Source organism: Pongo abelii, chromosome 22 (genome assembly GCF_028885655.2).
Source record: "Pongo abelii isolate AG06213 chromosome 22, NHGRI_mPonAbe1-v2.0_pri, whole genome shotgun sequence".
Classification (NCBI taxonomy): Eukaryota; Metazoa; Chordata; class Mammalia; order Primates; family Hominidae; genus Pongo; species Pongo abelii.
In genome coordinates, this window is record NC_072007.2 from 53159001 (window position 1) to 53182042 (window position 23042).

At 54.6% G+C, this 23042-nt stretch overlaps 1 protein-coding gene across 10 annotated transcripts in view; it reads left to right on the forward strand.

Annotated features, from left to right (window-relative positions):
* Positions 1 to 20038, forward strand: part of PDE9A (phosphodiesterase 9A) — a 123461-nt gene extending 103423 nt beyond the window's left edge. For 5 of the 10 annotated variants that reach the window (XM_054542587.2, XM_054542583.2, XM_063720914.1 and 2 more), the window contains 10 exons: positions 3789 to 3875; positions 5094 to 5198; positions 5587 to 5669; positions 6837 to 6993; positions 10183 to 10296; positions 12984 to 13088; positions 13820 to 13948; positions 15258 to 15353; positions 16986 to 17067; positions 19791 to 20038. In XM_054542587.2, coding sequence (XP_054398562.2) covers positions 3789 to 3875; positions 5094 to 5198; positions 5587 to 5669; positions 6837 to 6993; positions 10183 to 10296; positions 12984 to 13088; positions 13820 to 13948; positions 15258 to 15353; positions 16986 to 17067; positions 19791 to 19825 — 993 coding nt within the window. In that variant the 3' untranslated portion in view covers positions 19826 to 20038. Of the gene's footprint in view, positions 1 to 3788; positions 3876 to 5093; positions 5199 to 5586; positions 5670 to 6836; positions 6994 to 10182; positions 10297 to 11779; positions 11959 to 12983; positions 13089 to 13819; positions 13949 to 15257; positions 15354 to 16985; positions 17068 to 19790 lie in introns of those variants that run through there. The other 5 variants (XM_024239428.3, XM_024239430.3, XM_054542588.2 and 2 more) reach the window with 2 other exon arrangements.
* The last annotated feature ends 3004 nt before the right edge of the window (positions 20039 to 23042 follow it).

Genomic DNA, 23042 nt, shown 5'->3' on the forward strand with positions numbered 1-23042 from the left:
CCCCTCTTTTCACACCCCAAAAAATGAAAAATTCCCTTATTGCAGACCTCAGGCTCAGCTGTTTTCAACCCACCAAAATCTAAGGACGTTTTCCTGCTTGTCAGCAACACAGAAAATGCACAAGGCTCCTCAGCAAGCTCACCGGTGCTCTTTGACAAGCTCGGCCACAGCGATGTCTCTGCAAAGGGCAGAAAGTGGGATCTTGCCTCTTGGCACCCCTGAGGCCAGGTTGCTGACACCTGGGGCACTGCCCTCTCCTAAGTAAACCTCTTTCATGTGCATGGTCTCCCAGCAGGAGAAAAACTGCAGCACCAGCCAGAAAAGCAAAGCTCCGGTCTCCACTCCCCACCCCAGTTCACCTGAGAAGAGCAGCAGGCGGCCAGTCCCAGGGGCTGCACTGCTGCAAACCTGCTCAAAACCTCCAGCCACCATGTGGCAACTTGCTCCCCAGCTCTGAGAGTGCAGGAGCGGGGCACGGAGACGACAGGAGAAGAGGCTTTAAATATGCAGCATGACTGTGTAGGTCAACGCACAAAAAGAAAGGGCCCCAGGTGTGGGGAGATGTGAGGGGTGAGAGGGAAAGCTCAGAAGAGACATGTTGGAGCTGCTGGCCTGCAGCAGCTCCTAGGGTCCCTGCACAGCTGCTGAGATTGGGCAGAGCAAGTCCACAGCAAGCAGACACCGCAGACGGTTAGAGCACAATGACTCCTGCTCCCAGCCTGTGGGCAAGCGCCGCACCTCAGCATCATGTAGAAAAATCACCATCCCCAAAGTCATTTTGACCTCAGCCTGCTGGGAGGAAGAGCCAAGCCAGGGGCCACTGATGGCAAAGTGCCTGCGTGGAAACTGGCACTCGCTGTCTTTTCTGCCACCTTCTACCAGGGAACCCTTTGAGCGCGGGCCACTGTGACTGGGGAGGTGGGGCTTGCCCCACGAAGCTGAGGGATCTGTGTCTCCATAATAGAAAGGCCACCTCTCTGTCCTCTGATCACAGAGTGGATTCACAGCTGCTCTCGGGGCTGGCAGGTGGGCAAGGCAGACAGCTCCCGGCAGCTGGACTCAGCCTCTGGGTGGCATCTCCCACGGCCCGTGGCTCCTGCCCAGCAGAACTCAAGGGCACCCCAGGAGACCGATGAGGGTTCCAGTGCTTCCAAGAAGTATCTAGCTGGCTGTGTGTGAGAATGCAGAGATGCCCAAGACAGGAGCCTTGGCCTCTGGCAGATCTAGGGATGCCAGGAATTTTGGAGTGTGAGTGGCAAAGAGGGACAACTAAAGAGACACACATGAAAACAGCCCACTCGGCCCCACAAAACTGCATCTGGCTGCCCATGAGGCAGCTGGCACTCAGAGAACGTCAGGGCCCCTAAAGGTGATCACCTCCCTCCCTTCCAGCAGGGGCGCCCCTGCTTTTCTCCGAGTGGCTCGACTCAGTGTCCTGCCCATCACAAACCAGACAGAGGACATGACTTCAGGCTGCTGTGTCCTCCCATCTGTTAGGGCCTCTGAGGGCCCAGGGCTGTGGCCCGTGAGCATGGCCTGCCTCTATCAAGTGCAGAGCTGGAAGGCTGCAGGAGCCTCCCCCCGTCATCTGTCATCCGTCATCTCATGAGTCCCCCACTCACGACCATGCAACCCACTCAGACCAGGACCCGCCGCCACATGTGGGAGCTGCTGGCTCACTTGCGCCCTCCCAGGGCTGAGGACAGCATGTGCAGCCACAGATGCATCCGGCCCTCCTGCCCCACAGCTTCTATGAAGGCCACATAAGCAGCACCAAGTGGCTCTGTCTGCTGATCGGCATCCCCTCTTGACTGATTTCACAGCAGAGGCATCTGCCTTTCAGGACTGCCTTGAACAACATCTGGGCTGGTCAGGTGGAGAGCGAGGAGTTTCCAGGTTGCATCCCCTATGGTCCTAAGGGCCGGTGTCCAGGATGGTGGGGGGGTGCCAGCAGCTCTGGGCAGTGAGGCCCCTGGCTGGGTGGGACAGCCCTCCAGGTGGGAGCCAGCCCTCCTGTCCTCACGTGGGGCCCCATTTCCAAAAGCTGGTGCAGCGCCCTGCACATTATCCAACCTACATCTGTACTGTCTCCCCAAGGAAAACGAGTGTGTGGTTCACGTGCTTTAAGGACATTTCCCAGGTAACATTCCAAGCTCCCATCTGTGGCTGCATGTGGGGGAGTTTCCAGTTTTCCAGATGGATTTCCTGTGATGCCAGAGAACCCTCCGCCTCCTTCAGAGCCATCTCATTAATGCAGTGATCGCAAGCTTCGATTTACAAAAACTCGCCTCCCTTGCAGCATTTCCAGGTTTCACACACGGAGTAACAAGTAAAAATGGATTTTTGGGCAGCGCGCCCTGTCCTAGTTTGCTGAGGCTGCCATAACAAAGTACCAGACTGGGGTGGCGTCAGCAGCAGAAGTTGATTCCTCAGTTCTGGAGCCGGAAGTCCGGGATCAAGGTGCTGCCAGGTTCGGCTTCTCCGGAGGCCTCCGTCCCTGGTGTGCAGACAGCCGCCTTCTTGCTGGGTCCTCATGTGGCCTGTTCTCTCTGCACACACATCCCAGGTGCTCTTCCTCCTCTAATGAAGACACTAGTCCCATGGGACCAAGGCCTCACCCTGACTGGATGGAACCTTCATTACCTCCGTAAAGGCCCTGTCTCCAAATAGCCCACTGGGGTTGGGGCTTTACCACGTTGACCTGGGGAAGGGGGCAATTCAATTCGTAACATGCCCTTTTGGGAAGAGAAAATCAGGCAATGAGCAGACACAGGCAGGAAGCCACGCCAGGCTCCAGCAGGGATGGCCCAGTGCCCTGCACAGGCAGCAGGCAGCTGGGCTGGAGGTGGGCCCTGGGCGGAGGACACCTACCAGGTGTATCTAAACTGCCCCTTTCCTGCACATCTTCCTTCACGCTGGGCTCCCCACCCAAGACCTGCTTTTTCCAGAAAGCAAAGCCCACTTTGGTCAAACTCTCGTTTTTAAAAATCACTTCATCTTTTCGTCCCTAACTTAATTAGCTCCAAAGCACTGAGCTGTATTGAAATAGATCACCACAATGACAATAAATCCTCTTTGGGATTGAAAACAAAATCTATTTCAACTTCAACAGGGATATTGATAGAAGACAGGGCTCCACGGAAAAGGGTTAGGAGCAGCGGCTTGCTGCAGCACGGGCTGCATCTGGGCACTGCAGTTAAGACGTTAAAGTGTCTCTGGTCCCAGCGGGGCCCCAGATGAACACAGTTCAGCGTTTCTGGATGTAAATCGTCAAAGCTCCTTCGATCCCCAGCCTCCAGCAAGGAAAGGGCCTTTCTCTCTGTGACACTGCCCGTGCTCAGGTGTGCACTGGATAGAACTGTGTCCTAGAACCCTCAGCTGTGATATTGATCCACTGAGATTGTTTTTCATCTGTAGAAATAAATAAATTCCTTTTTGGTGCCGTGTTTTGTGAACGGGTGCGCTCTCTCACCCAGTCACTGTCCTTTCCAAGAATTCTCCTTGACTTCGAAACTGGCCCTCCACACCCCAGGATCCATCCTCCAGGAGACCCCCAGTGTGCTCTCATACCCCCACCCATCTGGATGGCCTGGAAAGGCTGGTCTGAAGACCTCTCCTCCCATGTCTGCTGACCAGGCTTTGCTCTCTGGGGACTTTCTGGGAGGGGGAGAACCCACCTTCTGCCAATGGCCCTGCTGGCACTCCGAGGACGGCAGAGGGAAGGAAGCCAGGGGCTGGGGAGCCGGCCACACGACTGCCTGGTGCCCATGCTTCTCCTGTGCCCACAGATGCTGAGCTGCCTGGAGCACATGTACCACGACCTCGGGCTGGTCAGGGACTTCAGCATCAACCCTGTCACCCTCAGGAGGTGGCTGGTGAGTGCCAAACCCGTCTTCAGTTCTTCCTGGGCAAGTGGTTTTATCCAGTTCCACAGGAATGGAGGGAATGGATCACCAGGGCACCTTCCGGATGGCACTGCACTCCCCGTGAGCAGAGGCGACATTTCCCCAGGAGTTCTGTGAGGACGCTCAGCCCATCTCTGTTCCTCCTTCCACCAAAACCTTCTTTATGCCCGAGCTCCTGCTCTGATAAGCAAGGAAATAGTGAGACTCTGCCATCATCAAGCAAAGCAGCATGTCCTAAAGCAGCGGTGTGTGGGAGCGTGTGTGTGTGTGGGAGCATGTGTGTGTGTGAGTATGGGGGTGTGGATGTGAGTGTGTGTGTGGGGTGTGGATCTGAGCATGTGGGGAGTGTCTGTGTGCATGTGTGTGTCTGAGTGGGCGTGTGGATGTAAATGTGTGGGAGCATGTGTGTATGAGAGTGGGGTGTGGGTGCGAGCATGGGGGTGTCTGAGTTTAGGGGTGGGTGTGTGTGAATGTGGGGTGGGAGTGTGTGGGGTGGGAGTGTGGATGTGTGTCTGTGTGTGTCAGTGTGGGTGTGTGCATGTGTATATCTGGATGTGGGGTGTGTCCGTGTGTGGGTGTGTGTGAGGGTGTGTGTGCATGTGTGTATCTGTGTGGATGTGAGATGTGTGTGTGCATGTGTGTATCTGGATGTGGGGGTGTGTGAGGGTGGATGTGTGCATGTGTGTGTGTGGATGTGGGGTATGTGAGTGTGTGGTGTGTGAGTGGAGTGTGAGTGTGGGTGTGTGCATGTGGGTGTCTGCCTGTGTGAATATGTTTAGCAGCAGGTTTTTTTAATGAAATATTGCTCAGAACCAAATATTAAAAGCCTAGTAAAGGTTTCATGGTGATTGGGGACCCAGAGCTCCCTCTTGGAGTCTCCCCTCCCCCATCCCCTAACTTTACGCCCCCCTGTGGCTCCTCAGACACCTCCGGGGAGACCCCAGTCCTTGACCGCAAGGCGAAAGCCCGTGGTGGGAGCTCTGTCCCCACACCTGCCCCGGGTGCTGTGGTGTGGTCCGCTGGACGTTCTCAGGGTACCCGTGGTAAACATGGAACACTGTTGACCTCTGGTTGGGATGAGGGTTTGGCAGAGAATGTTCAAACCAGTGCACAGCCTTCTGGGTGGCTTTGGGAGGAGAGGTGGACGGGCCCAGGTACAGGGTGACTCGGACCCCCTGCCTCCCGCAGCTCTGCGTCCACGACAACTACAGAAACAACCCCTTCCACAACTTCCGGCACTGCTTCTGCGTGGCCCAGATGATGTACAGCATGGTCTGGCTCTGCAGTCTCCAGGTGGGTCCTGCCCGCTGCACACCCAGACCTCCACTCTCGGGGGTCAGAGGGAGGCCCCTTCCAGGGAGCGGCAGCCCCATCCCACCAAGAAAGCCACAGGCGTGGGGTCCCCAGCTGCTCCGCCCCTCCTAGGGAAGCACCCCCACCCACCGTTGTCAGTCACCCCATGGGCGAGGCTGCTCCTAGGATTACATGAGCAGGTGTGCCCCCGATCTGGTCACCCCGCCACCCCCACAGGTAGGCCGGTCCTCTCCCACCCGCCAGGAGACGCCAGATGGCTGCAGGAGCCTTTGTCCCCCCCTTACCACTCACCCAATTCCACCCCCCTCACCCCATCCCACCCTCCGAGTGAAGAGAGCAAACACCTACGCCCTGTTTTCCGATCCAGGAGAAGTTCTCACAAACGGATATCCTGATCCTAATGACAGCGGCCATCTGCCACGATCTGGACCATCCCGGCTACAATAACACGTATGTACAGGATTTTCTCTTTTTTCCCTTTTAAAAGGCACCCTGGCTACTGGAGGGAACCTGTCAGCCCAACCCTCAGAGCAGTTCCCAGATGGAGCTGTCAACGACGGCCTCGCAGCCCCAGCTCTGCCTCCACTGACACAGCTCCTGGCTTCTGGACTTTGCCCAGGGCCTTGGGTCTCCCCGGAGTAGGAACTTTCAGGATTATCAAACCCCAGGGGGGCTTTCCCACCCCTGTATGGGCCTGGCTCCAGGCTCAGGTGCACGGCAGAGCCCTGGCCCCACCGGCGCCTTCTCCACCCCAGGCAGGGAGCAACATCTGTCCACATGCAGGGATGGGGGCTCCACATGCCCCTCTCAGGAGCTCACCTCTCCCTGGGCAGGCTCCCAGCTGGCTTCCACAGGGAAAGCACAGGCAGGGGCCAGAAGAGAGAGAGAAAAGGGACTGCAGAGGGACAGGAGGTGGGTGTGAGGTGTCCCTCGTGGGGCCAGGGATCAGAAAGACAGACCGTTGCTCCACTCCTGCCTCCACAGGCACAGAGTTCCGCCCCATGTGGCAGACAAGGTCCAGGCCATGGGCTTGGGTTTGTGTCCCCAGTGGCGCAGCAGCTCTCTCTGTTGACTTGTGTGTTTGTGTGGCGATGTCATCACATGCCTGAGAGCTCTGCTGCCATGTGTCAGCGCCTAGTGGGTTCCGAGGTGCGGCTGTTGGCGCTCCTCCCGGGGCCATCACCGTGCACACCCATCTGTTCCCCTTATGCCCATTTCACACTCACAGCAGCTGGCACAGCACAGGCCAGCAGAGGCCTTGACCACGGCATCCCAGTGAACCTCAGCCTCGTTCTGCCCACCTGCCTCTGGCACCTGGCGACGTTTGATAATTTCACAAGAGGCTGTGATGCCTCAGGGCTTGTCCCAGGGAGCATGCTGCTTCCTCAGAGGTGTCTGACTGGTGGGACTGCAGGAGCATGGGGACGCGCAGTTGCAGGGGCAGCCGAGCGGCAGGAGGGACCTCCTCGCCGGGGCAGGGCACAGGCGGCTCCCCCAGCCCCCACGGCACTTTCTCCCCGACTCTGCTCACTCCACTTACATGCCTGGTGTTGCTCCCCAGTGCAGGTGCCTGGTGAGGGCGCCTGAGCCTCCCCTCACCCTCTCCTTGCCTCCCAGGTACCAGATCAACGCCCGCACAGAGCTGGCGGTCCGCTACAATGACATCTCACCACTGGAGAACCACCACTGCGCCGTGGCCTTCCAGATCCTCGCCGAGCCCGAGTGCAACATCTTCTCCAACATCCCACCTGATGGGTTCAAGCAGATCCGACAGGTGCGTGGGGTGAGGGCCCTCCCACTGGAGTGAGGGCACATTCAGGGACAGAGCAGCCCCCACTCTCCATTGGCTGGAGGCTCCCAGAAGCTCCTGGCCACAGCAGTGCCCTGGGGACCCACGGGAACCCCTCCCTCCTTCCTCACCTCCTCCAGGGCCCAGAGTGGAGCCCCAAAAAGAGGGTACCCTCGCCATGTGCACGTGTATCCCACTGACCTGCACTTCCCAGCCTGTATTTAATTCAGCCTTCACTGGCTCCCTTTGAGATAAATCTTTGTCCCTCTTCCAGCCGAAGAAACTGAGGCTTAGCAAAGGTAGGGGGCCTGCCCAAGGAGGGGACAGGCCCTGGACAGACACATCTGCTGCATCAACGTAGGAGAGCTGCCCCCTGCCCCATAACCCCAGCTGCTGTCACCTGCCACCCACAGCCCAGTCAGCCCCCTTCGTTTTATTTTTTTTTTTTTCTTTTGAGACAGAGTCTCACTCGGTTGCCCAGGCTGGAGTGTAATGGCACGATCCCAGCTCACTGCAACCTCCACCTCCTGGGTTCAAGCAATTCTCCTGCCTCAGCCTCCCAAATAGCTGGGATTACAGGCGTGCGCCACCACGCCTGGCTAATTTTCGGTATTTTTAGTAGAGACAGGGTTTCATCATGTTGGCCAGGCTGGTCTTGAACTCCAGACCTCAGGTGATCCACCTGCCTTGACCTCCCAAAGTGCTGGGATTACAGGTGTGAGCCACCGCACCCGGCCGCCCCTTCCGTTTTAGATAAGGGGGCTTTCTGCCTCTCAGGGCGTGATGGGAGAAGAGTGAGAGGACATCTGCGTGCAAGGAAGATGACCCGGTCCACCTGCCCCGGACAAACACCTCCAGCTCACCGAAATAACGCCCCATTCCACACAGGAATTCCTCATCAAACCCTCACTCTCTGACATTTGCAGGGGAGGGAAGCTCTCGGAGTAAATTCTGGGAGAAATGTGTTGGGTTGAATAGTAGCGTCCTTCAAACAAGGTCCACCTCCCGTGAATGTGATCTTATTTGGAAAAGGGTCTTTGCATTTGTACTTGTTAAGATCTCCAGATAAGATCAGTGTGGATTGTCCAAGGGGGCCCTAAATCCAAAGACTAGTGTCCTTGGACGAGACAGAGGAGAAAACAGCCCAGACACAGAGGAGAAGGCCGCATGAAGATGCGGTGATTGGAGATTGGAGTGACGCAGCTCCAAACCAAGGGACTCGCAGGGCCCCAGGAGCAGGAGGAGACAAGGAAGGACCCTCCCCTGGAGTCTTCTGAGAGAGCAGGGCCCTGCCCACACCTTGATCTTGGTTCTGGCCTCCAGCACTGTGAGAGAATGAGTTTGTTGTTTTAAGCCGCCTAGTTTGTGGTACTTTGTGTGGCGGCCCCAGGACACTCACCCAGGGCACCATCTTCTGTGGTTCCACAAGGCAGACCTCAGCCATTTGAAGTCTAAGTGGCTTCCTTCCACAGGCAGCCAACAAAGACTGTCTGGACTCCAGCTCTGGGAAAATACTTACCGCCCTCCCAGATTGCTGCTGAGCCTCCCTTTATCAGGGAGCAGCAGCCTCGTCAACCATGGCTTTCCAATTTGTCTATGCTTCCAGGAAGTTCAAAGCCCAATGTAAAAAACTGAAGTCAGTGAAGCATTTGGGGAAGCTCTGAGGAAGCAGCATGCTCCCTGGGATGGGGCCCTGAGGCACCACGGCCTCTTGCAAAATTGTCAAATGTCACCATGTGCCAGAGGCAGAAGTGGGCAGAAGCAGGCTGTGGTTCACTGGGATGCCGTGGTCAAGGCCTCTGCTGGCCTGTGCTGCGCCGGCCGCTGTGAGTGTGAAATGAACAGAAGGAGAACAGATGGGTGTGCATGGTGATGGCCCCGGGAGGAGTGCCGACAGCCACACCTCAGAACCCACTTGGCGCTGACATACGGCGGCAGCGCTCTCAGGCCTGTGATGACATCATTGCACAAACATACACAATTCAACAGACAATTTACAGTCATTATTGAATCACCGGTTCCCAGTACAATTATCTCCCCTTTATCTAAAGGCTCTCTGGCCTCTCCTCCATGTTTGTGCGCCTCCCCGCCCTGTAAGCAGGTGCCCTGTGTGGCTACGATAAGCTGTGGCAAACCTTCGTCTGCAGTAGGTCAAGGGGCAACCGTGAAGAGAAAACACTGCATCTGCTACTGCTACCCCAGTGGGGAGCTCCTCCAGGGACAGGACCTGGGGAATCAAAGCAAGTGAATGCCCCTTAGTGTAGGCCTCGTCCCACTGAGCCATGTCGGAGAGCATCCCGCAAGAGAAGGAGGCGGCATCTGATTGGAGGAGCAGCCACTCTGCACACGGGATTGTTCTCGTGCCCATCCACCACGGGGACACACCAGCATTGGCCTGCTTCAAATGCTTCACTGACTGCAAAATATGACTCTCCTCTGGGGGTAAAATTAGTTGTCTCACTTTTTTAAAAATATATTTTGTCATGGAAGATTTCAGGAATAACTGAATAAATGCTTCACTAATAACATAATTAAATGTTTACAGGAAAATTGAATAATTTAAGATACAAGTGATGCCCCCCCAAAAAAATATATATATACATTTGAAATGACATAGATTGATGGGTTTGGGTTTTGTATCTGATGCGTGTGGTTTTATTTTCTTGGAAGAGGAAAACATCATACCTGGCACAGAGATGTGTTCTGTAAATGCTTGTGGGGTGGGTGGGTGGATGGATGGATGGATGGATGGATGGATGGATGAATAGATAGATAGGTGGATGGGTGGATGGACAAATGGATGGAAGGGTGGAAGGATGGAAGGACAGATGGGTGGGTAGATGGATGGATGGGTGGATGGATGGATGAATGGACAGATGGATAAATGGGTGGAAGGAAGGAGGGATGGATAAATGGATGGAAGGGCGGATGGATGGATGGATGGGTGGATGGGTAGGTGGATGGAGGATGGATGGGTGGATGGATGGATGAATGGATGGGTTTTTGGGTGGGTGGATGGATGTGTGGACAAATGGATGGGTGATGGATGCACATATGAATCGGAATGAGAGATACATGAGATAATGTGTGCAGGGGGCTCAGTACACAGTAGGCCTCCGTTGAATAATTGTTCAGATTATGCCCGTGTTAACGCATTGTTCTCTTGCTATTTAGGGAATGATCACGTTAATCTTGGCCACTGACATGGCAAGACATGCAGAAATTATGGATTCTTTCAAAGAGAAAATGGAGAATTTTGACTACAGCAATGAGGAGCACATGACCCTGGTGAGTGGCTTGTTCTGCCTGGGTGGGCAGCCAAGCGGTGGGCTGGCTGAGCAGGTCATCCATCCAGCTCACACTGGAAGCCAAGAAGCCGAAATTATTAGTCTTCTTGGAACAAGGTGTCTATAAATCTGGTTTTCAAGGTCATGACTCTTACTAGGAAAGTCCCAGACAGGGCCTCCCTCCTGACGGAGCCTCCTTCATGGTCAGAGGCAGCACTCTCCCATTCCTCCATCTCTTTTGGATTTGAAGCAGATAAGTGGGTGAAGGCCATGCATCTCCCTCTGCTTTCCAGAGAATAAAACCAGCTGTCCCATGAAGGCACAGCCCCAGCATGGCACCCTGAAAGCCCACCTCTGTGGGGGCAACTTCAACACAGCTCCCGCTCCCCAAGCCGGCATCCACCACCAGGCCCACACCATAGCCCAGCACCCCTCCATAACCAGGACACGGTGGCCAGAGAAGGGGCAGGGGGCCTCCCCCATGAGAAGGTGCACCTAGGTTGCCCAGCATCTGCCTTTTGGAAAGGGCAGGCACTGGGCACACCAAGACACACAAGGACCGGAGCACGACTCATGCCTGGAATCCAGCACTTTGGGATGCCACAGCAGGAGGATTGCTCGAGTCCAGAAGTTTAAGACCAGTCTGAGCAACATTAGCAAGACTCCATCTCCACAAAAAAAGAAAGAAAAATAAAAAAATCAGTGCATACCTGTGGTCCCAACTGCTTGGGATGCAGAGGTGGGAGGATCACTGGAGCCCAGGTCCAGGCTGCAGTGAGCCATGGTCGTTCCACTGCACTCCAGCCTGGGCAACAGAGCAAGGGTCTGTCTCAGAAAACAGAGAGAGAGAGAGAGAGGTGCATGAGAACTGCCCTCCCGGACTTCAGAGAGAAAGCTGGTTTTGTGGAGTCTTGTCTAAGCATCAGGTGCACCCCTGGCATTCTTACTCTGAAATTTGATTGTCTAAAATCAATAGCATCACTTTCCACCTCCAGAGAGGTTGAAAAATAGGGAACTGTTGGCTCAGGCTGACCTTCTAACCATCCAGTCCCAGTAGGTAGAGTCATTAGGACTCATCTCTCTCTGGAGCTGAGGTGCAGTTAATTCCCAAAGGCTGTGCGAGAGGACGGGAGCTCCCGCAGGCAAGGGCTGGACAGCAGACAAACCTCCCCAGGCCAGGGCCTCCAGAAGCCCCTTCCCTAAGAGGGAAACAGTCGCTTCAAGCGGCTTCCTGGCAAGCAAGTTCCTTGCTCCCGAAAAACCAAGGGAAGGCAGGAGGCACCACCTTGTCCTCTAAGATATGAGAAAGGCAGAGATGGACCTGCAGGCAGGGATGACCCAGGCCCCGCCGATGCCTTCCTCCTCTGAAGTGGGAGGGGAGGTCCGGGAAGAGACGGGGAGGGGCAGGATGCCGGAGGATCGGGTGCCAGGTGGTCAGGACAACTGAGCCCAGCTGAAGGTCCCTACTCCCATCCCACCCCCAGCCTTACACACTGCAGCTGTGCAGACCAGAGGCAAAGCGAGGCTCAGAGCCCAGGGTTCCGCTTATCCCAACAACCGGCACCAGGTGGGTCAGATGACAAGCAGCACAGCCAGGGATCGTCTCACTGCTAGGGAGCACCAGACGGGGCTTTATGAACACAGGTGGAGGACAGAGATTGGGGTAAGGTCTCGGGGAAAGGTTCTGAGTCAAAGTGGGCCCCGACAGGGAGGACTCTGAGGAGAGTGTGGGCTGGCATGGGAGGTGTGAGGTGCAGGGAGTGTGGCCGGCAGGGCCTGGGACCTTGACCTTCCCCAGAGACAGTGCTGCCCTGGCCCTGCCCTAGGTCTGGTGTGGGGACAGCTCCACTGAGGCCTGCCAGGCACAGTCTAGTAATTGCCTCTGGTCTGGAGCCGGACTCCACAGAGGAGTCAAAGAAAGGCCTGAATGGCTTCCTGGGAACTGATATGGCAGGGAAAGGAAGGGCGACCACAGCAGGGTCCCTTCGAGGTCCTGCCAAGGTTGGAAGGCAGGATCCACCAAGCATCATGCAGACACCGAGCTGAGCTGAGCTGCCCCTCACCTAGTCACGTTCTCCAAACCAGCAGGTGCAGCCCACAACCCGGGGGCATGTGCCTCAGCTGGGCTTTCCTGTCTAATCAGCTGCAGAGCCTGGATGGCAACCAACACTTTGGTCTGGAAACCTGGTGATTCCAGACACTCATTTATGCCTGGTGCAGGCAGGGCCGTGGGATGCCAGCCCTCCACCACCTGTCCTATGGCAACATCCGGGCTAGTTTGGGTGGAAGCTGCTGCATCCCTGGGCCTGCCCTATCTCCTCCTGAAGCTCCCATGGTGTGCCCAACCCTGGCCAAGCTGGGACGGAGCTACCTGTCCCCTGGGAAGATGAGCAATGCACCCACCTAGGGAACAGCAGAAAATAGGGGGTGACCAGGCACGGGGCAGTGCTTCAGGGGATATCACCTGGGCTGGGGTGGCCAGAAAGGCTGGAAGGAGGGGACCCAAACAGAACCTTGAAGGTTCATTCTCCATTGAGAAGGGAGCCTGTCCTTCCTGAAGGCAGCCAAGCTCAGCTGCATGGTCCTCCGTCTCTTCCTGCCTGTAATGGCAAGTCCAGACCCGAGCAGCAGCAGCAGCAGGCCGTGTTCTACCTCCTGTTACCTCAATTCCAAAATCTCTTCTTTCAGCTGAAGATGATTTTGATAAAATGCTGTGATATCTCTAACGAGGTCCGTCCAATGGAAGTCGCAGAGCCTTGGGTGGACTGTTTATTAGAGGAATATTTTATGCAGGTAAGAGTCTTGCAGAGCAATCAAGCCTCCAGCCACTCTTATTAGCCCCACTTAGTAAGGGTTTGCGTTAAACAGAGCATGCCAGGGTGTTCCCGCATATTCACTGGGCCGCCGACAGTTCAGCCTCCAGAAAGCCTTCACGGTAGGCGCACATCAGAAACAAAATAGTTTATAATTTGAGACCTGAAAGACAGCAACAATCCAGAAAAGCTCATGTTCTAAAACTGCCACCTGTCACTGCTAATTGAGCCATTATTAGAAGCAGCCTTGTCAAACAGATTGCCTGAAAGTCAAGAAGCAAGAACTGCAGAGGCAGGAGGGGCCCCGGGAGGGCCGAGACCCAGCAGGTCAGCTCACACAGATGGCCACGGGGAAGTTCGGGGACATAGAAAACCAAGCCAGCTGAAAACAACCACCAAATATTAATACAACAGCTTGACCAACCCTAGGAGAAGTCGGGAGGCTTTCTGCAGGACGCTGCTGCCGTCCTGGGATACATCCAACTCACCTCTGCCTATCTCTCAGCTCGGTCTTCCCAGCTAGACCTGCACGCCCAGCTCTGTTTAGCACTGAAGATACGGTCACCTTCTCCTTGTTCTTACTGAGACACATTTGTGGTGTGGTTTGGTTGGTTGGTGGCTAACTGGCGCATCTTGTCTTTCTCTGAGAACAGCGATCTGGTTATGGGGCATTTCTGTCTCTAATGTCGCTGTCTGCTGCATTCCCTGCAGAGCGACCGTGAAAAGTCAGAAGGCCTTCCCGTGGCCCCATTCATGGACCGAGACAAAGTGACCAAGCCCACAGCCCAGATTGGGTTCATCAAGTTTGTCCTGATCCCAATGTTTGAAACAGTGACCAAGGTGAGTAACTGTCACCACATGTCACACTTGCTTACACTCAGATACATGCATGCACACACAGGCACACACAGATATACACACACGCACACAGGTACACACGGGCACACACAGGTACACACAGGCACACACACAAACACACACGTGCACACACACATACACAGGCACATACACATATACACACGCACACAGGTACACACAGGCGCACACACAGGCACACACATGCACACACACATACACAGGCACACACACAGGCACATACACATATACACACACGCACACAGCTACACACAGGCGCACACACAGGCACACACTCATGCACACACACATACACAGGCACACACAGGCACACAAATGCACACACAGGTACACACATGTACACACAGGCACACAGGCACACCTGCACATCCTGAGCAGCCTCTTCCCCGGCTGTCGTGGTGACCGCTGTCCCTGCGGTCATCCAGAGCCTGCTCCCCACAGCCTGGCCCGTGACCCCAGCATCTCCCACTCTGTGCTGCACTCCCTGCCTTGCCTTGCTGGGCCCTGGGGGGCCCCTCACTGCCCTCGCCCATCGCTGCCAGCCTTCAGGACCCTGGAGGCAGCACTGGCTGTTGACTCTTCTGTCCCCACTCTGCATCCCAGTTCAACCGAGTCCTCACCTGTGGAGGAACCACTGAGCTCTGTGCCCTCGAGCTGTGAAGCCCCTGTCCAGCTCCCAGTCTCACTGCACCCAGCCACTGAGGCCTTGCTCCCTGCACACAGCTCATTCCTGCCTAGCTCCCTCCAGGGCCTCTGAGCTGCCTGTGGCCCCCTGCCAAGGCCCCCACCTCAAGGCACCCCCAGCGTGTCCAAAACAGGCCCATCTCTTGTTCCCCCCGGGGATCTGGGCTCACAGCCTCACACCCTCCGACCTTCCTGGGCTCCTACGCTGCGGATCCTTCTGCCCTAGGGCATCTCTTGGAGCCACCCCCACCCACTTCTCATTCCCAGGACCCTCAGCCGGGAGGCTGTCAGCTCCTTTCCCCTGCCCCGTGTCTTTGTAAGAACCTCCCAACCTGTCCCCCACCCTCGTCTCACGGGCACGGGGGACACAGCAGGCAGGGAGGGGACTTTCTGTAGGACCTCATGGAGGATGATGAGGGCCAGAGACAGAGCTGCAGCAGGTGGAGGCAGCAGAGCTGGCACGAGGGTGTCCAGGAGCTGGGACTGGCCCAGAGGCTTCCGCACAGAGCACCTGACACCTGTTTTTCTCCGACGTTTCCCATTGCCTTAAGAATGAGGGACTCTGAATAAATCCGTTTGTTTCTCCCAGCTCTTCCCCATGGTTGAGGAGATCATGCTGCAGCCACTTTGGGAATCCCGAGATCGCTACGAGGAACTGAAGCGGATAGATGACGCCATGAAAGAGGTAAAACGTGCTGAGAACAGCCTTCCTTCCTTGTGGCAGGCAGGCACGATGCCCTCCGCACTCCTGACTCCAGAATCTTGGACGTGCCAAGCAGGGCACCACTGAAGGTGGCCCCATGGACAGGTGCACATGTACCTTCTATCAGAAAGCCTGGCTCGGTAAAATTAGGGAATGCGATGAGGGAAACCAAAACTGCATTCGCCAAGAACGCGTCAGGTCTCAGTACCTTCGAGGGAGTTTACTGGCCATGCCCTTCACAAGAATCACAACTGTTACCCACACCTGTGGACACCCAGGTGTCTTTGGGTGTATCAGCTGCCGTTAGAGCATCTGGGACCCCTCAGAGTACAGTGCCTGGCCTGGCCCCGGGGCTGACTTGTTCAGAGGAGGCCATGGGGTAGAAAGGGGCCCTCCCCTGGCACAGGGACAAAGCGACCACCCACCTGCCAGCTCCCGGGCCCAGAACACACACCAGCACCTCTCAGGGGCCAGGGACCCTGGGGCTGGCTTTAGGTTGCTGTTGGATTGATATCGTTTTGGAGGAAGGGGTAAAGGTCACAGCCTCAGGGCCCACGCAGTCTTTCTACGGATTCCCCCGGCTGTCTGCTGTCCTGCTGCCCGTGGTGTGGCCCCTGCCCCGCCCACCCTCCCACCTCCTCCCTCCAGCGCCCCCTCCCTCCAGCGCCCCCACACAGCTAGAACAGTCTCTCTACTCCTGCAGGGTTTGACCCCTCCTGGCCTTGGCTGGTGTTGCCTCTGCCACCCCTGCTCCCCACAGTGCCATTGAAGCACCCTCCAAGGCCCGTCAGTCAGGGCTCCCCTAGTTACTGCACCCACCACCCCGTCTTTTCTGCCTGGGCACTCCTGAAGCCCACGTGGCCCACGATGCCCTTTTGAGCACTGAGCCATTTTCCAGGCATAGCCTTGGGTTGCTCTTATCTCCCTCAACTGACGGCCCCGTGCTCCCCGTGCCCACACCCACCTGGAGCGCCATGCCAGGCACATGGTAGGTGCTCAGCAATTGCTTAGGAGTCGACTGAAAATCCAGACCAGCTGCCCTAACTTCTCCAGTTGATGTCTCCTACTGGAAAGTCACAGAAAGGTCTCTAAACCTCTGGAAGGCTGAGAGCACTTATGCAGAGGGACAGACGTAGTAAGAAGGCTTCCCCCACTCCAGAACCCCCCAGGAGAGCTGAAAGGGCTTCTGCCTGTCTCATGGGCCCTCCAAGAACCATAGCCCTGATGGCCTTGAGTCTCTAGTCCTGAGCCCTGCTGCCCAGTAGGGGATACTAGGGTTCTTTAAGGCCTCTGCCTTCCCCCCTGTCAGCCCCCACAAAAAGGACAGACACACCAAAGAGGTGAAAAGGCCAAGCCCAAGCCACAGGCTCTGCACACACCACCAGTACCTGCGGCTGTGGTGAGCTCACTGTCCAGGCCCCACATGAGTCACCAAGGGTAGCGGGACAGGGTACGCAGAGCTGCCTCTGAAAAGCCCATGTCAGGAGTGCTTGGGCTCAGAGGGGCTGGGGACCACAGGCTTTCACATTGCAGCACCTCCAGGCAACAGAAGCTGCTGGGAGAGAGACAGACACTCCTGCTCCCTGACTTGGCCTTCTCTGCACTCTGTTCCAGTTACAGAAGAAGACGGACAGCTTGATGTCTGGGGCCACCGAGAAGTCCAGAGAGAGAAGCACAGATGTGAAAAACAGTGAAGGTAATGCTCGCTCTGCTGAAGTGGCATCTCAGCGCATACAATGATTCTGACAAAGGACAGAAGGAAAGAGGAAGGGGAGAAAATCTGAATTTTGGAATACCTTTAAATGAATGGAACTTTTTTTTTTTTTTGAAACGAAGTCTCGCTCCTGTTGCCCAGGTTGGAGTGCGATGGCACGATCTTGGCTCACTACAACCTCTGCCTCCTGAGTTCAAGCGATTCTCCTGCCTCAGCCCCCCAAATAGCTGGGATTATAGGCATGAGCCACCACGCCTGGCTAGTTTTTGTATTTTTAGTAGAGATGGGGTTTCACCATGTTGGCCAGGCTGGTCTCGAACTCCTGACCTCAGGTGATCCACCCACCTCAGCCTCCCAAAGTGCTGGGATTACAGGTGTGAGCCACCACGCCTGGCCAAATGAATGGAAATTTTATTCCTTGCACCTAATCATTAGAATTAGGCTCTTAAGGCTGGTGGCTCATGCCTGTAATCCCAGCACTTTGGGAGGCCAAGGTGGGCGGATCACTTGAGGTCAGGAGTTCAAGACCCAGCTTGGCCAACATGGTAAAACCCTGTCTCTACTAAAAATACAAAAATTAGCCAGGTGTGGTGGCGGGCCCCTGTAGTCCCAGCTACTTGGGAGGCTGAGGTTGGAGAGTCACTTGAACCTGGGAGGTGGAGGTTACAGTGAGCCCAGATTGTGCCACTGCCCTCCAGCCTGGACAACAGTGAGACTCCGTCTCAAAAAAAAAAAAAAATGAGGCTCTTAAAGAAGGGGAACATGCTTTAGTTAATAGAAAAACATCAAAAATTGGCATATGTATCACTTATAAGAGTAAGTACTTTTTAAAAGTGCAATCGAAGTACTGAAAACTTTTCACAAATCACGTGTTTGCTTTATATGGCTTTGAGCATTTTCCTCTGTACGTGTTGATGCCAGTCATTCAGCTCACGGGGAATGCAGAGCAGCCATTTGTTCACCTCATGATAAGGTCACACTAAGGGCCTGGCGTGGTGGCTCATGCCTGTAATCCCAGCACTTTGGGAGGCCAAGGCGGCGGATCACGAGGAGATCGAGACCATCCTGGCTAACACGGTGAAACCCCGTCTCTACTTTAAACACAAAAAATTAGCTGGGCGTGGTGGCGGGTGCCTGTAGTCCCAGCTACTCGAGAGGCTGAGGCAGGAGAATGGTGTGAACCCAGGAGGCGGAGCTTGCAGTGAGCCCAGATCACGCCACTGCACTCCAGCCTGGGCGACAGAGCGAGACTTTGTCTCAAAAAATAAATAAGCCGGGCCCAGTGGCTCACGCCTGTAATCCCAGCACTTTGGGAGGCGAAGGTGGGTGGATCACGAGGTCAGGAGATCGAGACTATCCTGGCTAACACGGTGAAATCCTGTCTCTACTAAAAATACAAAAAAAATTAGCCGGGCGTGGTGACGGGTGCCTGTAGTCCCAGCTACTCAGGAGGCTGAGGCAGAGCTTGCAGTGAGCCAAGATCACGCCACTGCACTCCAGCCTGGGCGACAGAGCAAGACTCTGTCTCAAAAAAAATAAATAAGTAAATAATTAATAAATAAGGTCAGACTCCATCTCAAAAAAATATAAATAAATAAACAAACAATAAATAAGGTCACACTATCCGTGTCTAACAGATAATTCAAGATATAGTGCATCAAGCATGCAAGGCTCAGGGCAGGACAAATGGGACATGGCTCATAAGAGGAGCTGCAACAGGCTTTGGCGTCCAACACACCTGGTTTTGAGTCCAGGCTTGCCAATTACAAGCTGAGAGATGTGCACAAGTGTCTCAGCCTCTCTGAACCTCAGAGCCCCAGTCTCTAAACCAGAGGCAATAATACCATTGTTACTGCTGTTTTAGTGATTAAACAGTCAAAGTGCTGGTCTGGTCCCTATGAAGTGCTCGGTCAATGTTGCCATTTAATTTTTAAGTCAGTTCATATTTTTCAGCGGCTCAGAAAAGGGATCGATATTGTTTTATTTTGTCTAAATGTGTTCAGCAATATATCTGATGGCCTCTTTCTTTTAAAATGGTCTGTGTGTCGGCCGGGCGTGGTGGTTCACACCTGTAATCCCAGCACTTTGGGAGGCTGAGGCGGGCAGATCACTTGAGGTCAGGAATTCTAAACCAGCCTGGCCAATATGGTGAAACCCCATCTCTACTAAAAACACAAAAATTAGCCAGCTGTAGTGGCATGCACCTGTAATCTCAGCTACTTGGGAGCCAGAGGCAGGAGAATTGCTTGAACCCAGGAGGCGGAGGTTGCAGTGAGCCAAGATCACGCCACTGCACCCCAACTGGGCAACAGAGCAAGACTCCATCTGAAAAAAAAAAAAAAATAGTCTGTGTATAATCCTGTAACATTTTTGCGACTGTTGGCACTTTTTTTTCTTTCCTTCTTTGTTGAGATGGAGTCTCGCTCTGTTTCCCAGGCTGGAGTGCAGTGGTGCAATTTCGGCTCACTGCAACCTCCACCTCCCGGGTTCAAGCGATTCTCCTGTCTCAGCCTCCCTAGTAGCTGGGATTACAGGCGTGTGCCACCACACCTGGCTAATTTTTGTATTTTTAGTAGAGATGGGGTTTCACCCTGTTCGTCAGCCTGGTCTCGAACTCCTGACCTCGTGATCTACATGCCTTGGTCTCTCAAAGTGCTGGGATTAAAGGCGTGAGCCACCGCGCCCTAATTCTAGCAACAAATCAGTCGTCATTTCCCTTCTTCCAGGAGACTGTGCCTGAGGAAAGCGGGGAGCGTGGCTGCGGTTCCGGATGGTCTGGCCAAGCTGTGCGGGATCCTTGTGCAGGGAAGAGCTGCCCTGGGCACCTGGCACCATAAGACCACATTTTCTAAGAACCATTTTGTTCACTGATACAAAAAAAAAAGGAATTCATGATGCTGTACAGAATTTTATTTTTAAACTGTCTTTTAAATAATATATTCTTATACGGAAATGGGTACTGTACTTCTTCTTCGGTAGAGTTGTGTATGCTGCTTCCGGTAAGTTCTCTCATGGAGACGAAGGACACTGTGCTTTTCCCCCAGATGTATTTTAGAGCAATTGACCAGTGTGATGTGGTGCGTACGTCCCTGTAAATTCAGCATTAAATGTCAGAACGGTGCCCTGAGTGCAAGGACGTGCACGGGTCCTGTGTTTCTGAGCAGAGGGGGATGTCAATGCCGTGTGTGGGACATCTGGGGACTGAGGCAGGTTGGCCAGACTGTAGGTCGTGTGTCAGAGCAAATGCACCCATGATCACAGGGACGACACACACTGGGTGCTCATGCGTAGGAAGGCTGGTGCCTTCACATTTAAATCCTCAGATAAGGAAAAGAGACACATGTATTCAGCACGTCTGAGGGTCTCTATCTCGGGAGGAGAGATGGCCCTCCCTTTCTGCCTTTGTTTTGGTAACGAGCACAGGGGACATTCTGGGTGGCACTGTGTCCACACAGGGGACCCAGCCCCCGGCTTGTTCATGGTCAAGCTCTTGTTGTTGCTGGGACAGTCGCACCCCTGAGCTCTCACTGAGACTGCCTGAATGCAGTGGACTCCTGGAGACCCGATTTATAAAAAGCAAGGAAAAGGCTGCTGGCCGTGTCCCCTGGGCTGTGGGCTCCATCTCCGCTGCGCTCTAGAGAAGAACCACCTCCCGAAGCGCTTCGCCCTACAGAGCTCATCTTTAAAGCCATTGGCGTGGTCTGAGCTTGGTAAACATTTCATTTCTGTGTTGGGTCACGTTCCTCAGGGCATTTGTTTCCTCTTGGTGAATTCCAGAATATTACTTCCTACCTTCAAATAATTCATTTTTTACCTGTAAAATTTTCCATCTTGAATCCAGCTGAATACAGATAGGGACCTTGATTTCTACACCCCTTCTTGTTTCTGCTTTTGTTTTTCATTTGAATCCTATTAAAGCCAATAGATGTGGCAACATTGGCAAAAATAGAAGCAAAACATAGGCGTGCGGATATTGATGCCCTCGACCTTCCTGCCAGCCTCTATGGGGGATTATTACCTGCTCTCCTCATCTGTAACAAGGCTCTTTGAACAGCACCTTCATCTGCTACATTCTTAGAATGTGCATCTCACCAAACGGTGCCCCTCATCAAACTCCATACAACACTTCCTTGAATTTTACTATCATAAACAGAAACACACAATCACATACACACATATGGACACGTATACACTCCTACACATCAGCACACTTCCTCTGGTTCTAGGCTATACTGCATCCTGGAACAATTAAATCAAATGACTGAGGTCCATTAGGGGAGGCATCTAGACAGCATCTACTGTTTTTTTTTTTTTTTTTTTTTTTGAGACAGGCTGGAGTGCAGTGGCGTGATCTCGGCTCACTGCAAGCTCTGCCTCCCGGGTTCACGCCATTCTCCTGCCTCAGCCTCCCTAGTAGCTGGGACTACAGGTGCCTGCCACCACACCCGGCTAATTTTTTGTATTTTTAGTAGAGACAGGGTTTCACCATGTGAGCCAGGATGGTCTCGATCTCCTGACCTCGTGATCCACCCGCCTCAACTTCCCAAAGTGCTGGGATTACAGGCGTGAGCCACTGCACCTGGCCTGATGGCATCTACTATTAGTCCTGGTTCGTGTGCAGCCAGCCTGGTCTCCATGCACGGGACCCCCAGAAAGCTCACCAATCCACCCTCCTGTCACACAGAGCAGTCCCTGAGGCCCCACGTTTGGAGGCCATGTCCACCCTGGTCAGCCTGCACACCCAGAGCCTGCCCGCACCGGGAGGCAGCCACACGGGTGAGCTGAATCATGGGCTACATGTGGCAGTGGAGGCTCAGGACAAGACAAATGTGCCCACGGCCCCAGAGAGCTCTGGGTCCAGCAGCAGAGGCACGTGTGGGGAACGCAGCACCCAGGCCTGGGGGCAAGCCCAGCATAGGGAGTGAGGGTGCAGACACAGGAGCCCACCCCCATGAGCACAACCCACTGAACAAGATGGCCCTCTGGGGTGAGCAGCACTATCTCCACCCAGGATGATGTGTTTCCAAGTGAACTCTCTGCCCGACAATCAGTATTAAGTCAGCATGAAGGGTAAAGATGTTTCCAGCTGAGCCACACGCACATCAGGAGACAGGAGCAGCAATGCCTGGGGCTTTCCACGGTGAGCTCCCAGCACACAGCAAGCATGTCGCCAGAAAGAACAGAAAGTTCACAAAGGGAGGGCTGGCCTGTGAGCAGCCTAGCACCGTCTTGGGACACCATCATCACCTGTGCTCCTCTGAGGGGACAGGAAGACGCTGTTTTCCACTTTTTTCTCCCCAAGACCGTTTATTAGCAATTGAAGGAACAATGCATGTGTCAAAGACTGGATTTGAGAAATTCCAAAAAGTCTGCCCCCTCGAAGTTGGGAGCTGGCATTGTGCAATCTTGGGAATGCAGCCCCTCGCTCTCCCATCAAAAGGCAACGCAGCCCCTTGTGATTTCAGCTTTGACCTTGTGGGTAATAAAAGAAGGAAAGAGGAATGTCTGCTACCAGCATCCTGGACAGGGTCCCCGCGGCCGAATCCCCCTTCCCGCCCCCTCCTGTGTCACCTGTCATGTCTCAGACTTTGACCGCCTCCCGCAGCTTCCTTTTATTCGTAATGTCTAAAGCCAACCCAAGCGTCTTTGCCTGCTGACGTCTTAGCCAAATCATGTGGGAAACCTGTGAAGCAGAACTGACCGCTGTGAGGGCTGGGAGTACACTGGGCATCTGAAATACTTCAGCCCAGGAAAACGTCCATCAGTGGACACCGTCAGTTCCCAGGTGGCCTCTGGAACAGGAAAGCAGTCACCCCCTCGTCCATCCCACGGGAAACCTCATTCCACTCTAGAGTCAGTGCCTGGGGCTGGATCCCCCCGAGCCAGGAGACACCGGGCAGTGCCCAGACAAGGCTGTGCTCTGCCCACAGCTCCTCCACTGTAGCTACGAGGGAGGT